This window comes from Marmota flaviventris, chromosome 2, assembly GCF_047511675.1.
Source record: "Marmota flaviventris isolate mMarFla1 chromosome 2, mMarFla1.hap1, whole genome shotgun sequence".
Lineage (NCBI taxonomy): Eukaryota > Metazoa > Chordata > Mammalia > Rodentia > Sciuridae > Marmota > Marmota flaviventris.
This window is the reverse complement of record NC_092499.1, coordinates 198,932,724-198,950,015: the sequence shown is the minus strand read 5'-3', so window position 1 is coordinate 198,950,015 and position 17,292 is coordinate 198,932,724. Positions and strand designations below refer to the sequence as shown.

At 63.3% G+C, this 17,292-nt stretch overlaps 1 protein-coding gene across 1 annotated transcript in view; it reads right to left on the bottom strand.

The window, feature by feature from the left end:
* The window catches only part of Cdh22 (cadherin 22), a 59,776-nt gene extending 56,621 nt beyond the window's left edge, over positions 1–3,155 (bottom strand). Inside the window, exon 1 of the mRNA XM_027954351.2 lies at positions 2,919–3,155. Within this exon, the coding sequence (XP_027810152.2) occupies positions 2,919–3,155 (237 nt within the window). The remainder of the gene's footprint in view (positions 1–2,918) is intronic.
* Positions 3,156–17,292: the final 14,137 nt, after the last annotated feature.

The window sequence follows — 17,292 nt, the reverse complement described above, 5'->3', positions numbered from 1 at the left end:
GCGAGGAGCACACAGCACGAGTGTGCGTGGTGCACACGTGTTGTGCACACACAGGCACTTGTACGCACCTGAGCTCAGCTGCCCAGAAAGGGGCCAGGTGGATTTTTAAAAGCCCAAGTTCACATCCCTCAGATGGAGGGTGGGCTAATAACCACCTCCTGCAATCAGTGGTGAGACACTAGGATGTCGAGGTGCCAAGATGTCTCTGGGCTTGGGGCGGGGTTCGTGGAAGCTGTGCTGATGGGGCTGGAAATATCTGGGTGGGACTTGAAGGATGAAAACTATCAGCAAGCGCAGGGCAGGACCGGGCTCTCCTGGGTTTGTGATGGGTGCTCGCTTGATTGTTCTCCCGCCACCGCCCTTTGAGGAGGTCTTGGTAATAGGCTCACTCAACAGAAGAGGAAACTGAGGCTCAGAGAGGTTAAGCACATGGCCAGAGAGATCAGGGGCAGCAGAGCTGGGGCTTGGGCCTGGGGGTGGAGCCGTCAGCCCCCAGCCACACACCAGGCTGCCCAGGGCGTGGGAAGGTGCACCCTGGGTGTGAGCACCTGGAAGTGGCCTTGAGCGTGCAGAATGGGGCCCCAGGGGGAGGAGGAGGAGGGGCCGGACAGCAGTGGGGACATCAGAGGTCGTGGTCAGAAAAGGCAAGGCCCTGGCTTAATAGGGGCTGGAAATGGAGTGGGCACGGAGCGGGGGTCAGGGCACCTGTTTATGGTTGATTCTGCCGCCACGTTGCTGTGTGGCCTTGGCATGAGGCGCCCCAGCCCGGAGCCTTGGTTTTCCCTCTATGTGGACCCTCCCTCCGCGGTCAGCAGACTAGTTCGTGCTGCTGAGAGGCTACAGGCCAGGGGCGGGCAGCGGGTCTCTCATTCATTGTGGACGTGGGGGAGGCACCTTGCAGACCCGGGCCTCCTCCTCTGACATTTGGGCAGGTGTGAGGGTCCTTCCCAGCCTCTCTGGGGTCTCCCTGGACCGCAGGCCTTTGGCCAGTCCGGACGGTCAGGCCACGGGTGGCTTCTTCTCACCTGCGACTCGGAAACCCCAGCTCGCGCAGCTGCAAATGCCAGTGGGCCACTTGCCTGCTGCGTGGCTCCGCCCCTCTGTCCTCAGCTTCCTGGCCCCCAAAGGGAGCACCGACTCCCACCTGCAGCTCAAGGGTCAAGCACTTTGTAGGTGAATATTAAGAAATAACGATGATGACCAGAGCGAGCCGGAGGCTCAGCGCTCTCACGCTCAGGTCTCTTTTCAACCTCAACAACCTCCGGAGGTGACGCCCGGAGCCCCCCTTCCACAGAGGGAGAGACAGTCTCAGCGAGGCGCAGTAACTTGCTCAAGGTCACACAGGAATGGGAGGGCAGAACCAGGCCTCCTCCGGGGGTGTCTGCCCCCGAAGCCCGTGATCTGAGCCGCCTGCCTGGCTTGCAGTGGGCACAGGCCCCTCCCTCGCGCGCGGCCCTGGTGGGGGTCCACAGTCCCGGGCTCTGTCGCCAGGCTGCTGGGTGATCTTGAGCAGCAGGCTGGGACCTGCTGAAGCTCTCTGCTCCATGTTGACGGTCAACTGCAGCCACATGTGGGGAGAGGAAAGGAGCCGAGGACGGGGACAAGGGTGTCCAGACCCAGAGCAGAGCTGGCTTTCCCGGAGGCAGACCTGCAGGCTGACTCCCAGACTCTCCTTCCGTCCTGTCGAAGAGCTGACTCCCGAGCCTTAGAAATGCCCCACCTGGAAACCTCAGTCCTGTCTGCAGGAAGCTCTCGAGTTGTGTTCCCACGGCCACCACTACTTCCTGGGAAGCCACCAGGTCTTCACAGAAGCCAGAGCACTGTCCCTGGGCACTGCCCTGCTTCCCCCCTGCAGTCACAGCCACCTGTCACTTCCACACCTCACTGCAGACCCATGGCCGAACGAGCCAGGCTCCCTCAGGCCTCAACCTGCGGAACTCCTACTCATACAACAAAACCCAGGCAATGGAGACCATTTAAGGAGTGCCTAATCAGTGCCAGGTGCTGGCTCGTGAGACTTTTTATCCACCAGGGCGTCGCCGTCACTTTGGGGAGCCCCAAATGGCAGAGATTGGATCTTACGCACCTTTGCCTCCCCGGCATCATACCTGAGCCCCAGGAGGATTGAATGAATGAATGCCAGTCCTTCTCAGTCCTTTACATTCCCAGGGCACAGACCTTCAGCCAGACAGCAAGCACACCCAGGGCGTGAGAAGGTAGCTTCATTCATTCATTCTTTTAATGAGCAGTTGGTGAGCTAATGTCTGTGCACTGGGGATCTAAAGGTGAGCAAAACAAACATGGCTTGATAGGAAAGAAACACATTAATTGCACAATCAAGCAAACACATGCATAATTAAAGTGGGATGAGGGGAGACACAGGGATTTGAAAGGCAGGGAGTGGGGACCTGGCCTGAGCTGGTGTGGTGGTGGGGGGGGGCTTCTTGCAGGAGTCGCTCTGGAGGAGGAGAGCAAGGAGCAGTGGGGTGTGGCGGGAGGGAGCAAGGGCAGTGGTAGGGGCTTTCAGAGGGCACCAGACCCTGGTGTGGCAGGAGGGGGCTGCAGGAGAAGGGATCTCTGTAGTCAATGGATGGAACTTGGGCTGACCCCAGGTGGATGGAAAGCCATGGAAGCCTTTTAGGCAAAGTGACCAGAGCATGTCTGTGACAGGAGGCGATCTGCAATCTTGTTTCTAAATTCCTCTCGCCCCCGGCGGCAGATGGGCTGGCTTTACCCCTCACTGTTCTCTCTCCTCCTGGATGACAGAGGGACAGGGCTGAGAGCCCGGCGCTGGGGCGGTGGAGAAGGGGGCTTCATGACCGGGTTGTGCCCAGGCAGGGGATCCTGAGAGGAGGGGTGCCGCAGGGAGGGCCGGGGGCGGGCTCTGTGGCACCTGCCGGGGTGGGGCCCCACTTTACCTTGCCCACGTACAGGGGCTCCGTGCCGGTGTACTCCTCCACCACGAAGAACTGGTTCCACACCCAGCCGCGCTTCACGCGGCCGGCCTGCGCGCCCTCCTGCCGAGCCCCGGGCGCCGACGACGGCGCGGGGCTGCCCGCCGCCCACAGGCGACCCAGCAGAGGCAGCAGCAGCAGCAGCGCGGGCGACAGCGCGGCCCCGGCCCGGAGCGCCCTACCGTCGGGCCGCGGCCTCATGCTTGGCTGCGCGGGGCCGGCCCGGGAGCATGGACGGGAGGCAGCAGGCGCCACCGCTCGGTCGCAGGACGCAGGGGCGCCGCGTCACATGGTGGCCTCCGCGTGGCCGCCGGGACGCCGGCCCCGACGGGGCACCCGACCGGCCCGCGGCTCTGATGGCCGCCCAGCCTCGGGGCCGTCCGGCTGCTGGGGGACGGGGCAGCCGCGCCGAGGCATGGACAGCAGCCCGTCCCGCCCGCGGCCCGGCCGATCAGCAGGCAGCGCGGTGCGCCATGGTCCCCAGGCAGACAGCAAGAGGGTCGAGGACGAGCCGCTCCGATCCTTCCGAGACTAGGGCGCCTCCTGAGCCATCCAGAGCCTGCGGAAGAAACAGAGACGGTCCAGGGCTTCTGTGTCGGGGCCACCTACCTGCACCAGCCCCCATCCTAGCCTTAGACCCTTCCTTTGTCCCTGCTGGCCCACCCTGCTGTCCGACCCTCTGCCACCCCTCTGCGCCCCTTCTTCACAGTCCCCCCCCCCAGCTTCTTCTCACTGTTCGCAGCCCCAGGCCCAGGGGACAGGGGCCTCGGGCTGCTCCTCCTGCCTCTGGGCGACATCTCTCTGGCCCAGCCCAGAGCCCCCCAGCCCTCTGCAACTTTCACAGGGGTCTTCAAGACCCCGCCTCCTGGGGCCGCGTGCCGCTCCCAGCCTGCCGCCCCACCTCCTGCCCTCCCACTGCAGCATGAGAAGCCACTTCAGCCACGTCAGGGACCGGGAAGGCCTGCGATAAGTCACCACCTCCTCTGCCCCCCCAGACGGATGGAGCACCGGGGTCCCTGCAGGCCTTGTCCTGGGTGACTTTGGGCAGGTCACGACCCCTCTGCGCTGGCCTGTAGTGTGTCCACTTTCCCCAGAAATCTTTTCCCTGAGTCTGGACCCCTCTCCTCCCCCACCCCGGGCCAGCAGTGTCCACAGATCAATCCCTCGCTCCCTCCTCCCTCCATCAGATCCCACTTTCAGCAAGAAAGGATCTGAGGGACGCACGCCTACTCAAGCCTAATGATGAATAATGGCTTAATGTGGGTGTTTACAGGGGACAGCCATGCTGCTCTAATGGAGGAATTTCAGGCACAGACCAGAGCCAGGGAGGCGAGGGGCTCAGTCCCCTCTCCTGCGCCCCCACCTCCGGATCCACCCAGCTCAGCGGCTCAGCTCCCCCGCCTCGGCCCTGGCCAGGCTGGACTGGATGCTGGGAGCCAAGGCAAATAGACTGCGGTTTGGTGGGGTGGGAGGGGAGACCCTCCAGTCACAACCCGAATACCAGGTGGCCCGTGGCAGTGTGTGTATGTGGGTCACCTAGGCCTGTGGCACTCGGGTAGGAGGCAGGTGGGGGGGTGGGCGGCTTCCTGGAGGTGGGGTCTTCTGAGCAGGGGAGGAACAGGGTGGCATCCTGGTGGCAGGCGCACACACCAGCCGGGAGTGGTCTGGCTCGCGGGGAGTGAGGCTGGAACCCGAGGTGGGTGGCTGGGCAGAGGGACCAGGGCGGGGGCCGGTTTGCCCTGAGCCAGGACCAGGGGAGTGGCCTGAATCTCTAGGGAAGAGATGAAGCAGCTCTGAGGGTGCTGTGGCCTGTGCTCCTCCCAGTCTGGCTCTGGAAACTCTTGATGGAAGGGGCTTCAGGGCCTGGAGGCCTGGCTTGAAGGTGGAGGTGCCGTGAGGGATTCTGGGTAATGGTGGACACCAACGGTCCGCAGGGGAGAATGGGCCCTGAGCCCGCTGTCCCCTCCGTCCCTCCAGGCCGTACCCTGAACTAACCCCCCGTGTCCCACTATGAGCGCCCCTCTTCCCTGTCCTGACCCCCACGGGCTATGTGAGTCTGGGCACGCAGCTCCCCCACCCTGTGGCCCACTCTGCAGTCCCCAGGCTGTGCTGCCGCCCCTGGGGACCTTCCCACATGACGGCGGCCCAGCTGGCGTCACGAGGCTGGAGTTATGGGAGGAGGGGGCTGTGGGCTCCGAGGCCTTCATTTCCTGGAGCTTACGACTTCCCTGTGCAGCTGCGGGAACTGTTCACCCCGCTCCAACAGTCAGTTCCAGGGCTGTCATTGCCCCGCAGGGATGCAGAGGGAGGCCCTGAAGGAGGGGGACCTCGAGGGCGGCCGGGGCTGCCCCCCCACCCGGAGGACAGGCTCCGGGGAGAGGCCCAGGGTTCTCCCTCCCCCATGTCTTGGCTTATAATACCTTTTGCAAAGGGGGGGAGGGGCACTGTACTCGATCATTCATTCATTCATCAAACACCAGTGTCCACTGCAAGCAGGGTTCAGAAACGCACTGGGCTCACTCCCTCACGCGTTCAGCAGACTGTTAAAATCGTCTTTCTGCCTGCGACAGTGAGGTCCAGTCAGTAATTAGAAGAAGGCACAGCTTTTCTGGCTACGCGTTTACTCTTCCCACAAATATTCACCATGCTTCCCTGACGCTGGCCCTGTGCTGGGCCCTGGGGACATGGCAGTAAACAGAACAGAGCCCGGGCCCCTGTGGGACTGGCCTTCTGGGGCGGGGGTGGGGACCGACCATGACGGGACAAATCTACAACATGGTGTCAGGGCGAGGTAGGCATCGGGAGAAGACTACGGCAGGATGATGGAAGGGGTGAGTGTCGCTGTGGACAGGCCCGGGGAGGGGTCCTCAGAGCAGGGGGCATTTGGTGGAATGGAAGAATGAGGAGAGACTGGGTACAAAATGCTTCCCCACAGAGGAACAGCATGGAGACGGGTCCAGAGGCGGGGCCTTGCGGAGATGCCGCTTGCAGTCCAGGCCCCGGGAGGACAGGCAGAGGGTGACCTGGGGAAGGGCGGCCTGGGGCAAAGCCTGGGTGCGTCCCCACTCCAGAGGGGAAGGTGGAGTTGGGGCTGTCCGAAGCCGCCTCGAACCCAGGACTTGGCTCCCCTGGGCTTGGGCACCTGTGGGGGATGGGCAAAGGTGCCCTGGGGTGGACGCAGCCCACTGCTGGGCCCCACTTAGCAGGTGGGGCGCCCCCTGCTCCATCAGCACCCTCCTCTGGGGGCGGCCCGCCCACATGTCCTCACCTCTCCTCCCACCTGGGCCTTTGCACCTCAGCGGCCAGGTCCTCCCTGGGCTGGGCCACGTGCCCTGGCTGCCTGCCAGCTCTCGGCCACTCTGGGCAGCCGCCAGCCGGCCGCAGACTCTGGGCCTCCTCCGCCTCCCCCTCCCCCTGTTCCAGCTGCTCTTCCTGGTAGGTGACAACTACAGGCCCTGTCCTGGCATTCCGTCTGCCTGGGGGTGGCTTGGAGCCCCGGGGCTGTGTCCAGCTCTCCTGAGACCCTCTGTGAGATGTCGTGCCCGTGGGTGGCCTTCCCGGGCACAGGTCTCAACCCTCAGCACAGATCCCCAGGTGGGGTCAGAGCTGAGCCCTGCCCTGCACCCCTCAGCCTCACCCCGCGGTGAGGAACAGCTCCGCCACCCTGCATGAGTCCCCACTCTGTGTTGTTCCAGTGAAAATCAATGGCTGGAGGCCTTGTCCCGCGAGGCAGGGGCCCGGACACTGAACCCGGTTTGAACATGGGGGTTCCTTCCAAACGCGTTTGACGGCCGTTTGTGGGGTGTTGGGAGGTGGGGTTTGTAAGAACCCGGGAGGTCGTGACCAGGAATTCAGGCAGCTCCCCAGGGGCTGGGTTGTGACTTCCGGAGCAGGGGTTACAGGAGAGGCAGCCCCGTCATATTATCCCGGGTGCCCACCTGCTTGCCCTCCCACCGTCTCCCATGGATTCATGCCCTCACCAAGTACCATGCTCTGTCCTTGAACTTGCCAGCCTCCAGGATCGTGAGCCAAAATAAACTTCTTTATACATAACCCAGCCCCAGGAATTCCGTTACAGCAACAGAAAACCAACTAAGACAAAGTCAGGGATGGTAAGTGCTTCAGAGAGAAGCAAGCAGGGGAGGGGGCGGTAGGATTTTCTAGCTACCTATCATCTGTCTGTCACTGAAGTGACCATTCATACAGGCTGCTCAGGGAAGGGCTCCGCTATCAAGATGCTGTTTGAACAGAGATCTGAAGTGAGGGCCGGAGCGGGCAGCTAGCTGTGCATTAGCAGCATTCCAGATGGAGGGACAGCAAATGCAAAGGCCCTGAGGTCAGTGCACATTGGGGGTGAAGGTGGGCAATCAATGGACTCTGTGGTGCCAAAGTGGGGTGGGGGTGTGTGTAGAAGAAAATGTGGTCAGAGACGCGTGGAGGTGGCTTGACCTGAAGGTCTTTTCCTGTGGGTTGCACCACCTGGGAGGGTTTGTGCAGAGGAACCACACGAGCTGATTGGCTGTGGTTAAAGTGGAGGCGGCTGGGGATTCAGTGGATGACCAGTTGGGTGGTCATGGTGGCATGGAGCAGTGGGGCTCAAGTGGCCCCCATATGCTGGTGGGTCAGAGGCGTGCAGGGGAAAGAGAGCTGGGGCACGGCCACGCCTCTGGGTCCCTTTCACGGACCTGAAGACGACTTAGGAAGAGCAGACCCGGGGTCAGGGCCCCACGCTGCTCCGCAGTCTCCTGGTGGACGCTGACATCGAACACCTGGTCGCCACGGGGAGGGGGCACTGAGCAGGCGCCTGGGCCCTGGGTCGGGAGCTGGGGGAGGTCGGCCCCGGTGGGACTGAGGTTGGGAGGGTGAGGAGGAGTGGGGGGAGGCCTGGGGCGGACTGAGGGGAGCAGGAAGGGCAGAGGAGGAGCGCGAGGCCACGAGGGCCCTCCGGGGAGCCAGCAGGGCACGGCCGGTGGGCGCGGCAGGGGATCCATCCCCTGGAACCGCCAGTGGGCGGTGACCGCCGCTCTGCCTGGCTCAGCTCCTCGGCCTGACTGTCACCAGGGAGAAGATGGATTTCACGGTCATCTCCTGATAGGTCACTTTGAGTTGACCACTGGAGTGAGCGACGCCGAGGTTGCCACTACCCTCGAGCAAAGGCGCCTGGTGGGGGCCATGCGTGGGCCGGGCTGGAGGAGCTCCGGACCCTGGGAGGGGCAGGGGGCGGCACAGGAGGGCGATGGCCGGATTGTGGCAGTGCACTTGCCTGTTCACCCTCCCCGCCCAGCAGGGACGCTCTCGACCAAGGCTCGGGACGGGATTGTGTCCAGAAATGCCACCAGAGCGCTCACCACATGAGATGGCCACTCCTGCCCCCTCCTCACCTCCTCTCCTGAGCCCGCCCCGGCCCCGGGTTGGCAGAGGCCTGCTGCAGCCGGAGCCTGAGTGTCTCCAGTGGTGGGGGAGGACGGGGCAGCTCCCAGGCCAGGGCTGCCCACCTGCCCCAGCTCCCGGTGGCCCTCGCGGACCCCTGTGCTGGGCCCCCTGAAGGCTGTGTCGCCGTGTTGGGCCCAGGGGTTGCGGGGGGCAGGGGGACAGAGGAACAGCCTGACAGCACGGGGCACCCACCGCCGCGCCTGCAGAGGCGACCCAAGGGCCCTGCTGGGCCGGAGCTGCCCTTGGTAGTGGACACGTGCAGCCCGGGGATCCTGTGGCGGGGTGAAGGCGGGTGGTCTCCAGGGGACTTGGGCCAGCCGCTCTCCACCGCCCATGAAGCATTTCCATGGGGGAGGGCGGTTCCCAGCCCTGGACGGGGCCAGGGTGCCCTGCTCTCCAGGCACGCGGGGCCCAGGGTGGAAACGTTCGTTCTTCCTTTTGTCCTCAATCCTATGGGACATTCTCTAGTGAGCCAGACGGGGGCTTAGAGATCAGAATGACGAGACATCAGGACACAACCCCTGCCCCAAGGTGCTCACCGTCCAGGGGCTAGCAACACTCACAGCACTTACAGAGCACTTCATGTGTACACTCGCAGCACTTACAGAGCACTTCATGTGTACCGTATACCCACTTAGCTGTTTAGTATCAGATATCGGACGCTGCCGTGAGCCAAGCCCTAGGAATCAAGTGCACGTACCCACAGACGCACGCACGCGTGAACACACACACACACACACACACACACATTTTTACATTTTTCAGTATCGGGGATTAAACCCAGGGCCTCACACTTCCTAGGCAAGTGGCTTTACTACCGAGCCACACCCTGGTCCTTATTTTAAAAAGCTGTTTGTTTGTTTTTTAATTTTGGGACAGGGTCGTTCTCAGCCTCCCAGGTCCTGGGGTCCCAGGGGCACACCAGGCCTGGCTGGGGACAGCGACCGTCTTCCTAAACCCCCAGACAAGAAGAACCAGCTAAAGTGAAGCACGGCACAGGGAAAGCTCGAGTCTATGTGGGCCACGAGGAGGGCCACGAGGAGGGCCACGAGGAGGGCCACGAGGAGGGCCACGTGGAGGACCACTGGAGGGGGCGGTGACGCAGCCCATCCCTGAGAGGCGAGGAGGGTCGGAGGCGGGCAGCAGGTGAGGTAGGAAGTTAGGGGAAGACAGCGTGAGCAGGGAGCCCTGGGACAGGACCCGGGAGCAGTGGCCAGTGCAGAGTGGCGGATTCTGTGGCGGGTGAAGAGCGAGGGGAGGCACCCACGACGGCTGGCCACACACAGCCAGTCCATCGCCATCTTCCCTCCTTGCTGCATCCCCATGACCGCCCTCTGCTCGCCCCGTGCCAGCCCCTCCTCTCCGAGCAGTGGTGAGTCTAGAGCAATCAGACATTGCCTTCTCCTCACCGGTAACTGGCTTAGAAGTATCATGTGACACAATTCTGGTCACCGAAATATAAAGAGATAGATATCTTCCAGGGGAGCTTCTGAGAGAATATTTTTGCTCTTAAAAAAGAGAGGCCTGATGGAGAGACTTGTTGTTTTCTGCCTGTGTGAGTAGGTAATGGCTGGAGCAACAGCAGCCATCTGGGGATGATGAAGGGAGACAATCCAAAGGACCAAAGAAATCCACTGAAGAAAGAGAACAATCTGTGACACTGACGAACCACTGGATTGACCGGCCCTGGGTTCAGAATCCAGTTCCGACCTGAACTTCCTCAGACTCTCATCCTCTCTTCCCTGAACTGCTCAGATCTGTCTGGCTGAGCCCACCACTGAGGCTTGGGTCAGCTTCTGAATGACAAAGACCAGGCCTACTCCTTCCTCCAGAGCCAAGCACAGAACGGGCCTGGGAGGGGACCTGCTGCAGGGGCTCCGGGGGCTGCTGGGGCATGAGTGTCCACCTCGCGGAGCGGCTCTCGCTGTTCATCTCAGCTCCGGGCATCACGGGGTCACACCACACGGTGTCCTCTGGGGTCCGGGGGGCGGCCTGCACGTCCTTTCTTGATTAGCTAATGCCCTGGCACCATCGCGGCCAAGGTCGACTGCCAGCTCCATGCTCCTGGCTCGCCTCTGTCATCTGGCTGTCTCCCCGGGGACAGAGGAAGGGCTTCTCACCCTGCCAAGACCTAGGGGAGGGGCCCGGTGACCTCCAGACAGGACAGCGGACACCTTCACGGCGCAGCCCGGGCTCCTCACTCCTGCCTCCTCCCCAGGGTTCCCCGACCCTCCCAGCCGCCTCCCCAGGGCAGAATTTAATATCCAGGGGCCCCAAGACCTCAGGTCCGGTTTGGGCCCCAGTTCTGTTACTATACCGTAACCCGCGAGGTCCCCTCCATCCCAAGCCTCAGTTTCCTCATCTGAGAAACGGGACACCGCTACCCACCCCCCGGGCTCAGGTGAGGAGTCCAGCAGTCGGTGCGTGTGAAGAGACCAGAGTCAGGTCAGCGAGTGTGCGACACTGACTATCAGCCAGCGTGGGGCCGGGCTGTGGCTCAGCCGTTCAGCGCTCGCCTGGCGTGTGCGAGGCCCCGGGTTCGATCCTCAGCACCACATAAAACAAATAAATCAGAATAAAGGTATTGTGTCCACCTACAGCTAAAACATAGATATTAAAACAGTGTTAGCTGGTGGTCATCTCTGGTCACTTGACGAATGCTGCTGGACCCCTATCATATGCAGAGCTTCTGGCTGGGTCAAGGGGCTCGGAGACGTTGGTCCCCCGGCCGTGGATTTATCAGCCGAGGATTTACTGAGCAAGTGCTAAGCGGGCCTCTAGGGGCACCGTGCCAAGGGGAGTGGAGATCCTGGGGAGGGCAGCGGGCTCCCGCGTGGGCACCACCTGGGCCCGGGGGCAGGGTGAGCAGCGGAAGAGGCGGGTCACTCACTGCCTCCCTCTGTCCTCTGTCCTCTGTCCTCTGTCCTCTGTCCAGGCCTGCTTGGCTCCTGGGCCTGGCCCTTGAAGTTGTGTCTGTCCCGTCCCCGTCCCAAGGGCCCTCTGCCTGCTGGAGCCCGAGCCCGGAGCCCTCTGTGCTTGGCTGCTGCCCGCTCCCTGGGGGTCACTTCACCAGCTCATGTGCCCCTGGGGGCCGGTGGAGGCCCAGGGAGCGGGCCAGGCGCCTGGTCTCCGCTGGCCTCGCCTCTCCCTGGCCCTGCCCAGGTGGAAGGCCCCGCAGAGCTTCAAACAAGGAGCCAGCTCTGCCCCGCGGCCAGCGGCCTGGACACTCGCGTTTGCATTGCTGACCTCGCGTGTGGGGTGCTGTGCTCGGTACCCCAGCCCCGGAATAACCCCTGCACACAGTAGGCGCTCAGTGGGAGTGGAGTGGGCTGCACACAGGCAGGCTGCTCTGTGGGGCTGGACCGTGGGCTGTGCTGGAGGCCGGTGGGGTGCGCAAGGGACCCAGGGTGGCACCTCTCGGGTGTGTGTGCGTGGGCTGGGACACGCCGCGCTTCCTGCTTGGTGGCGGGGGACAAACCCGGGGGGGAAGGTGGGCAGCCAGGGGACAGGTGGTCAGAGCTGGGTCCCCCGCATCTCAGGAACAGTCACCGCATCTGCAAAGGCCGCTGGGTGCCCGCTCCCCCGCAGGCTGCGCTGAGCTGGCTCCAAGCACCTCCAGGAAGCCCCGCTCGAGAGGCCTGGAACCTTCCCCAGCCCTCCCCGGGGAGCGCGCGGGCGGTCGTCCCCACTGAGCGTCCCAAGGCCCCCCAGGCTGCTGTCCAGCGCCATGGCCTTCTAGACGGGCACTGCTGCTGCCCTCACGCTCCAGAGGAAAGGAGACGGGGCTTGCCCAAGGTCACGCCCTTGGAGTGTTTGGGGAGCCCGGACTCCAACGGACCTGCCGGCCCCAAGGCCCCAGTTGGCCACGCCAGGCCTGCAGGCTCCGACCCACCCCCCATGCCAACATCCCGCCACGTCCTGTGGAGCCACCTCCCGGGGACGCGGAGCCACCTGCCGCTTAAGGCTTTAGTGTCTCTGGGCCTTGGCGGCTGCTCCCCCACTAAAATGCCCTTGTCCCTGCTGCCCCAGGGCCACACTGGCCCCCTTCAGGGCCAGCCCACAGCCCCTGTCCACCTCCTGCTGTCCCCACAGGGAGCTCACTGTCACCTGAGCCCAGGGCCCCGCCCGGCCCTCCGCGGCCTCCTTCTCGGCCTGCCCACCCGCTGTGGGCGCCTCTGCTGCTGCCCCCTGCCCAGAGGGTGCTCCCCGGGGGTGCAGGGGGCTGCCCGCTGTGTGGATGGACGACACGGTGGCCAGCTGCCCGGTCACTGTCACACCACCTCCCAGGCTGCCCCTTACGCTCCGCTTGTTCCACTTACTGAGCTGTCGAATATTTCCTGAGCACCTACTGTGCGCGGGCATCGTAGAGGCCAAGGACGCAGCGAGAGGAGCCAGGCAGAGTCTGTGCCGCGGGGCTGCCCACTCCCTGGGCCCGGGGAGGTGCAGTGGGAGGCGCCCATCAACCCAACAGTCTCACAAACGTGCGGCTCCCAACCTGGTCAACGTGCCAGGAGGGAGCGCAGGGAGCCCCGTGTCCAGTAGGGGACAGGACCTCATTAGGGACGGGTGGGGCTGGCCAGGACGGGCTCCCTGAAAGGCGTTTGGGGTGAAACCTACAGGGTGGGTGCGCCATGCCTGGCGTGGGTAAGGGGCTGCCGGTCAGGGCCAGGGTGGGGGACAGGGGCCTGGGGAGAGCCCTGGGCGGGCTGGAGGACTTGGACCGGTACTCAGGGCAGGCAGGGGCTCAGCAGGGACAGGAGCTGACCTGGGCCTAAACCGTGTTTGTTGCCAGACTAGCTGGGACGTGCCAGGCTGGACGCCGGCCAGCGACGGAGCCCAGTGTCCGGAGGAGAGGCCGGGCCTGGCCCGGACCAGGGAGGCCACTGGGGAACGGAGAGAGATGACAGTTTTGAAATATTGAAATACTTAGGAGGCAAAATGGGGCCGACATGGTGATGGATAGACGCAGGGGACGAGGGAGGCCGCCCCAGGAAGGACTTCCGGTTCCATTTCCCCGTGGGCTGACGTTTATTGATCACCTACTAAGGGCCAGCCCTGCCCTGCGCCGTGGCCCAGGACTCGCTTACTCCTGGAAGAAGCCCCATGGAGTTCGCGGCCACTGTCCCCTTCACAACAAGGAGGCTGTGGCATGGGGACACAGGGGGCTTGTCCCAGGTTCTGTCCCTTCTGGGGAGCAGCCTTAACAGATCAGTGGGACAGAGACGGACGGAAAGGAGGCGCAGCATCTGCCGGGTGGAGGGGGAGCCAGTGAGAACGATGTCGGGCAGCGGTCACACACCTCCACGGGTGCCAGGCACCGTGTGTCCCTGAGCTCATAAGAGGTGACACTGAGCTCCAGACAGGACGCTTCACAGGGATGGTCAGAGAGAATCCTCCCCACAGCTCCCCTAGACATTCCCGTCACAGGAGAAGGGCTGTGGCTCAGAGAGGTGGAGGGACTTGCCCAAGGTCACACAGCTAAGCAACGCTGTCTATGAAGTTCAGATCATCTGTCACCAGGGGAGGGGGATGGCAGGGAGGCTCGCAGTGGCCACCGGGAAGGACAGGTCTGCATTCGGCATGTCCTCCTTGGTCACTGCTTGGCGTGACCTACCCCAGGCCTGGGTCCCGGCTTGAGGTCTGACCTCCCATGCAATCTAGAAATGTGTGTGTGCGCGTGCGCACACTGTGGCCACTGCTCACCTGCCCAGGGTGACCGTTAGGACCCTTCACGCCAGGGCCCGGGCCAGCACCTGTCCCCAGCCCCACCCTCACCCCGCCCGCCGCTGCCGCAGGCAGAGCCGCTGTACATCATGTTGACAGTGGAAATTACATCCTGGGCGCTGTTTTACACCGCGCCCTGTCAGACTCACCGCAGCCCAGTGATCAGGACAAATTGAATACCATCCTGGCCGTGTCAATATTTATTCCATTTTACACACGCGGCGGTGGGGGCAGGGCCCGTGGCGGTGCCAGCCAAGTAGAGCCCCAGGAGCTCTCTCCCTCCACCGCGGCCCCCTCCCCTGTCCCCTCGTCCCCTCCCCCCTCCCCTCCCCCCTGGACTTTTCGTCATCAGTTACATTGTGAAATTCAGCCTCGATACAGAAAATGGCACGGATCATAAATGTGGCGCATAACTAATGATTACAAAGCAAACCCAGGGATCCGCCCTTCAGTCAGGATGCGGACACTCGCCCACGCTCAGCCACCGGCTGGCCCACCTTCCCTCCGCTGGCTTTGTGAGGGCCAGCTCCTGGCCCTTCTTTACTGAGACCATCTCACTGTGTGCAACTGAATGTCTCTGTGGTTTCTGGTTTTGCTCGTGGTTAAGATTGATGTAAATGGATGCCTACTGTATACCCTCTTTGCATCTTGCTTCTTTTTCTCCACATTATGTTTGTGAGACCTGTCTTTGTTCTCCTTTTCACTGCTGTATAGTACTTCACCCCACAAACGTGCCTGGTGGGCGGGTCCCTCCATCCACTCACCCTCTTCCACCTTCTCCTCCTTTTTCTCCCCCTTCCCACCTCCTTGGCTGTCTGTCCCTTTGTTCATCTGGGAACTGCAAACACACATGTGGCCGCCGCTCCCCATCCCCCTGGGGCCCTGGACTCTTCCCCCTCCCTGGCTCTTGGAGTGCGCCAGGGCCTGAGTCTGTTCGAGTCTGCCTGCCTGCAGGTCCCCAGGGGCGGACTGGGGGTGACACACAGAGCCCCGGTCCTGGCAACCCTGGGGAAGAGGTCTGCCCTTCCACCCCCACCCAGTGGTAAACAGGAGCCTCTGGGCCAGGGTGAGAGGGAGGTGGCCCCAGTGCCCAGGGCAGGACGCAGAGCCACGTGGGGTGGGGACTGGAACCTGGGCCAGGCAGGACACTCCCCAGCTGGCTCTGTCCACGAGACCAGCACCTGGGCCTGGGGTGGAGTCTACACAGGCCGAGGCAGAGGAGACCTGCCGCCTGTGGGGGCCCTTCAGGAGTCGCCAGCCAGGCTGCCTGGAGGCCCCAGGGGCACGGCGACACGTTCCACCCCGCTCTCCCCCGGTCTGTGTCTGCCTGGGAGCTGCATTGATGAGACCCATATTCAGGGCAGTTAATTTTTATTGCGACCAGAGCAGATGACATTAAGGAATCTGTCCCTTGGCAGTACGGGAGAAAGCTGTCTAGGCTGGGAGACAAGTAGCCTTGGTTGGAATTTGGCTTGGATCCCATCATGGTGGGTGACCTTGGGCAAGTCCCTGCCCTCTCTGGGCTCCTGTTCAATAGAAGGTCAAACCGCAGTTCCCAGGACTCATCAGAGGACCAGGGACTTATGTGGAATGCGTATTCCCAGGCCCATGTGCTGCAGTGATCATGACATCCACGCTACCGGGCAGAGAACCCAGGGTGCTTCCGACGCGCCAGGGCCTGGTGCCCTTGATGAGCCAAGAATAAGAGCGCACTTATCCACCTGGGGCTGGGCACTGTGCGTGGGTCTCCTTGCTCGTCTGTGCGTGGCGCATTTCACTATCGTTGTTATGTATTTTGGATGGAAAATAGTGGGGCACAGAGAGGTGAAGTCACTTGTCCAAGGTGACAGCCAGCCAGGAACGGGGGAGCTGGGATTTGAAGTAGGAAGGTCTCCAGTGCCTGTGCAGGTCCCCGTGGACCTGGGAGCCCCTGAGCGGTGGGGCCGGACCGCCCAGTGGAGGCCAAGCAGGGTGCCCTACTGTGTGCCTGGCCTGGCCTCGCTCTGTGGCTGTCTGGTGGTTTGAGGAGGGGGCCCGGCTGAGGGTCTGGACCCGCTCCATCCTCCAAGGCCTTGAGTTTCTGCAGCTGCCGATGAGAGGGGCCAAGCCCAGGCGGAGGGAGGGTCCAGCCCCAAACGGAAGCCTCTGCCCAGGCCCCGGCCCCTCTGCCCCCTCTGCCCTCACCTGAAGGGACCCCAGCTCTCGGGCCTCAGTGTCCCCATCTGCAAAAGCAGTTCCCATCCCCCTCGGCAGCGCTTCAGGGAAACAGCCCCAGGCCTGGGCGGGAGGGTCTGGGGACCCTGCGGGGAAGGAGGGTCCTTGGAGCCACCTGATCCCAGCGAGTCCCCCTCTGCAGCCCTTGGAGGCCCGGGGTGTGACTTGGGCGCTGCGGGTCCCGCGTCCCGGGTGGCACTTTGCGCTCATACAAAAACCTTCTGAAGCTCGGGCCTGAGCCGGGGCTTAGCGGGTGGCAGCAGGATCAGCGCCGGCTCCTCACAGCCCGGCCACCTCCCGCTCGCGGCTCATCTCCCGCGGTCCCCGAGGTCCCCGCGATTACGCCACTGAAAACTCCCTTTCATCCTGTCAACCTCGGGAAAATGCCGGCGGGGAGGCCGGCCTCCTCCTTCAGCAGGACCCGGCCGCTCAGCGCCTCCCCGCGCCCTGCTCGGATTCACGGCCTCCCCTGGCCTCGCCGCCGGCGGCTGGTGACCATGACGAGCTCCTGAGGGAGGCTTCGGCTGGAGCCTCCTCAGCCCCAGACTCCAGAGCGGCTGGCGAGAGGAGAGGCCAGAGCCGCAGTGTGGGCCTCCGGGAGGCCGAGCCAGGAGGCAGCGCAGCCTCAGCAACAGCCCGGGGGCCTCACCACCTCTACTGCGCAGACTCGTCATTGCCCCTCTGTGTACCTGGGCGGGCGCGGGGCCAGCAGTGCAGGTCAGCTCCCAAGGTCACACGAAGGAAGCCGAGGGCTCCAGGGCAGGTGACCCAGCACCAGGCCCACGGCCTCTACCCGGTTGCTGCTCTTGGGGAGCCTCAGGCCTGGCCTCCCGCTGATGCTGCCTTCCCTCTTCTGTCTGGCCCTGGCTTACACTCCTCCCGGGATGGGGAGATCACTCCTTCCCGCAGGGCCCATTATCTCTCTAACCACTCGACACATAATCGATCACGCGACAGACACCCAGGA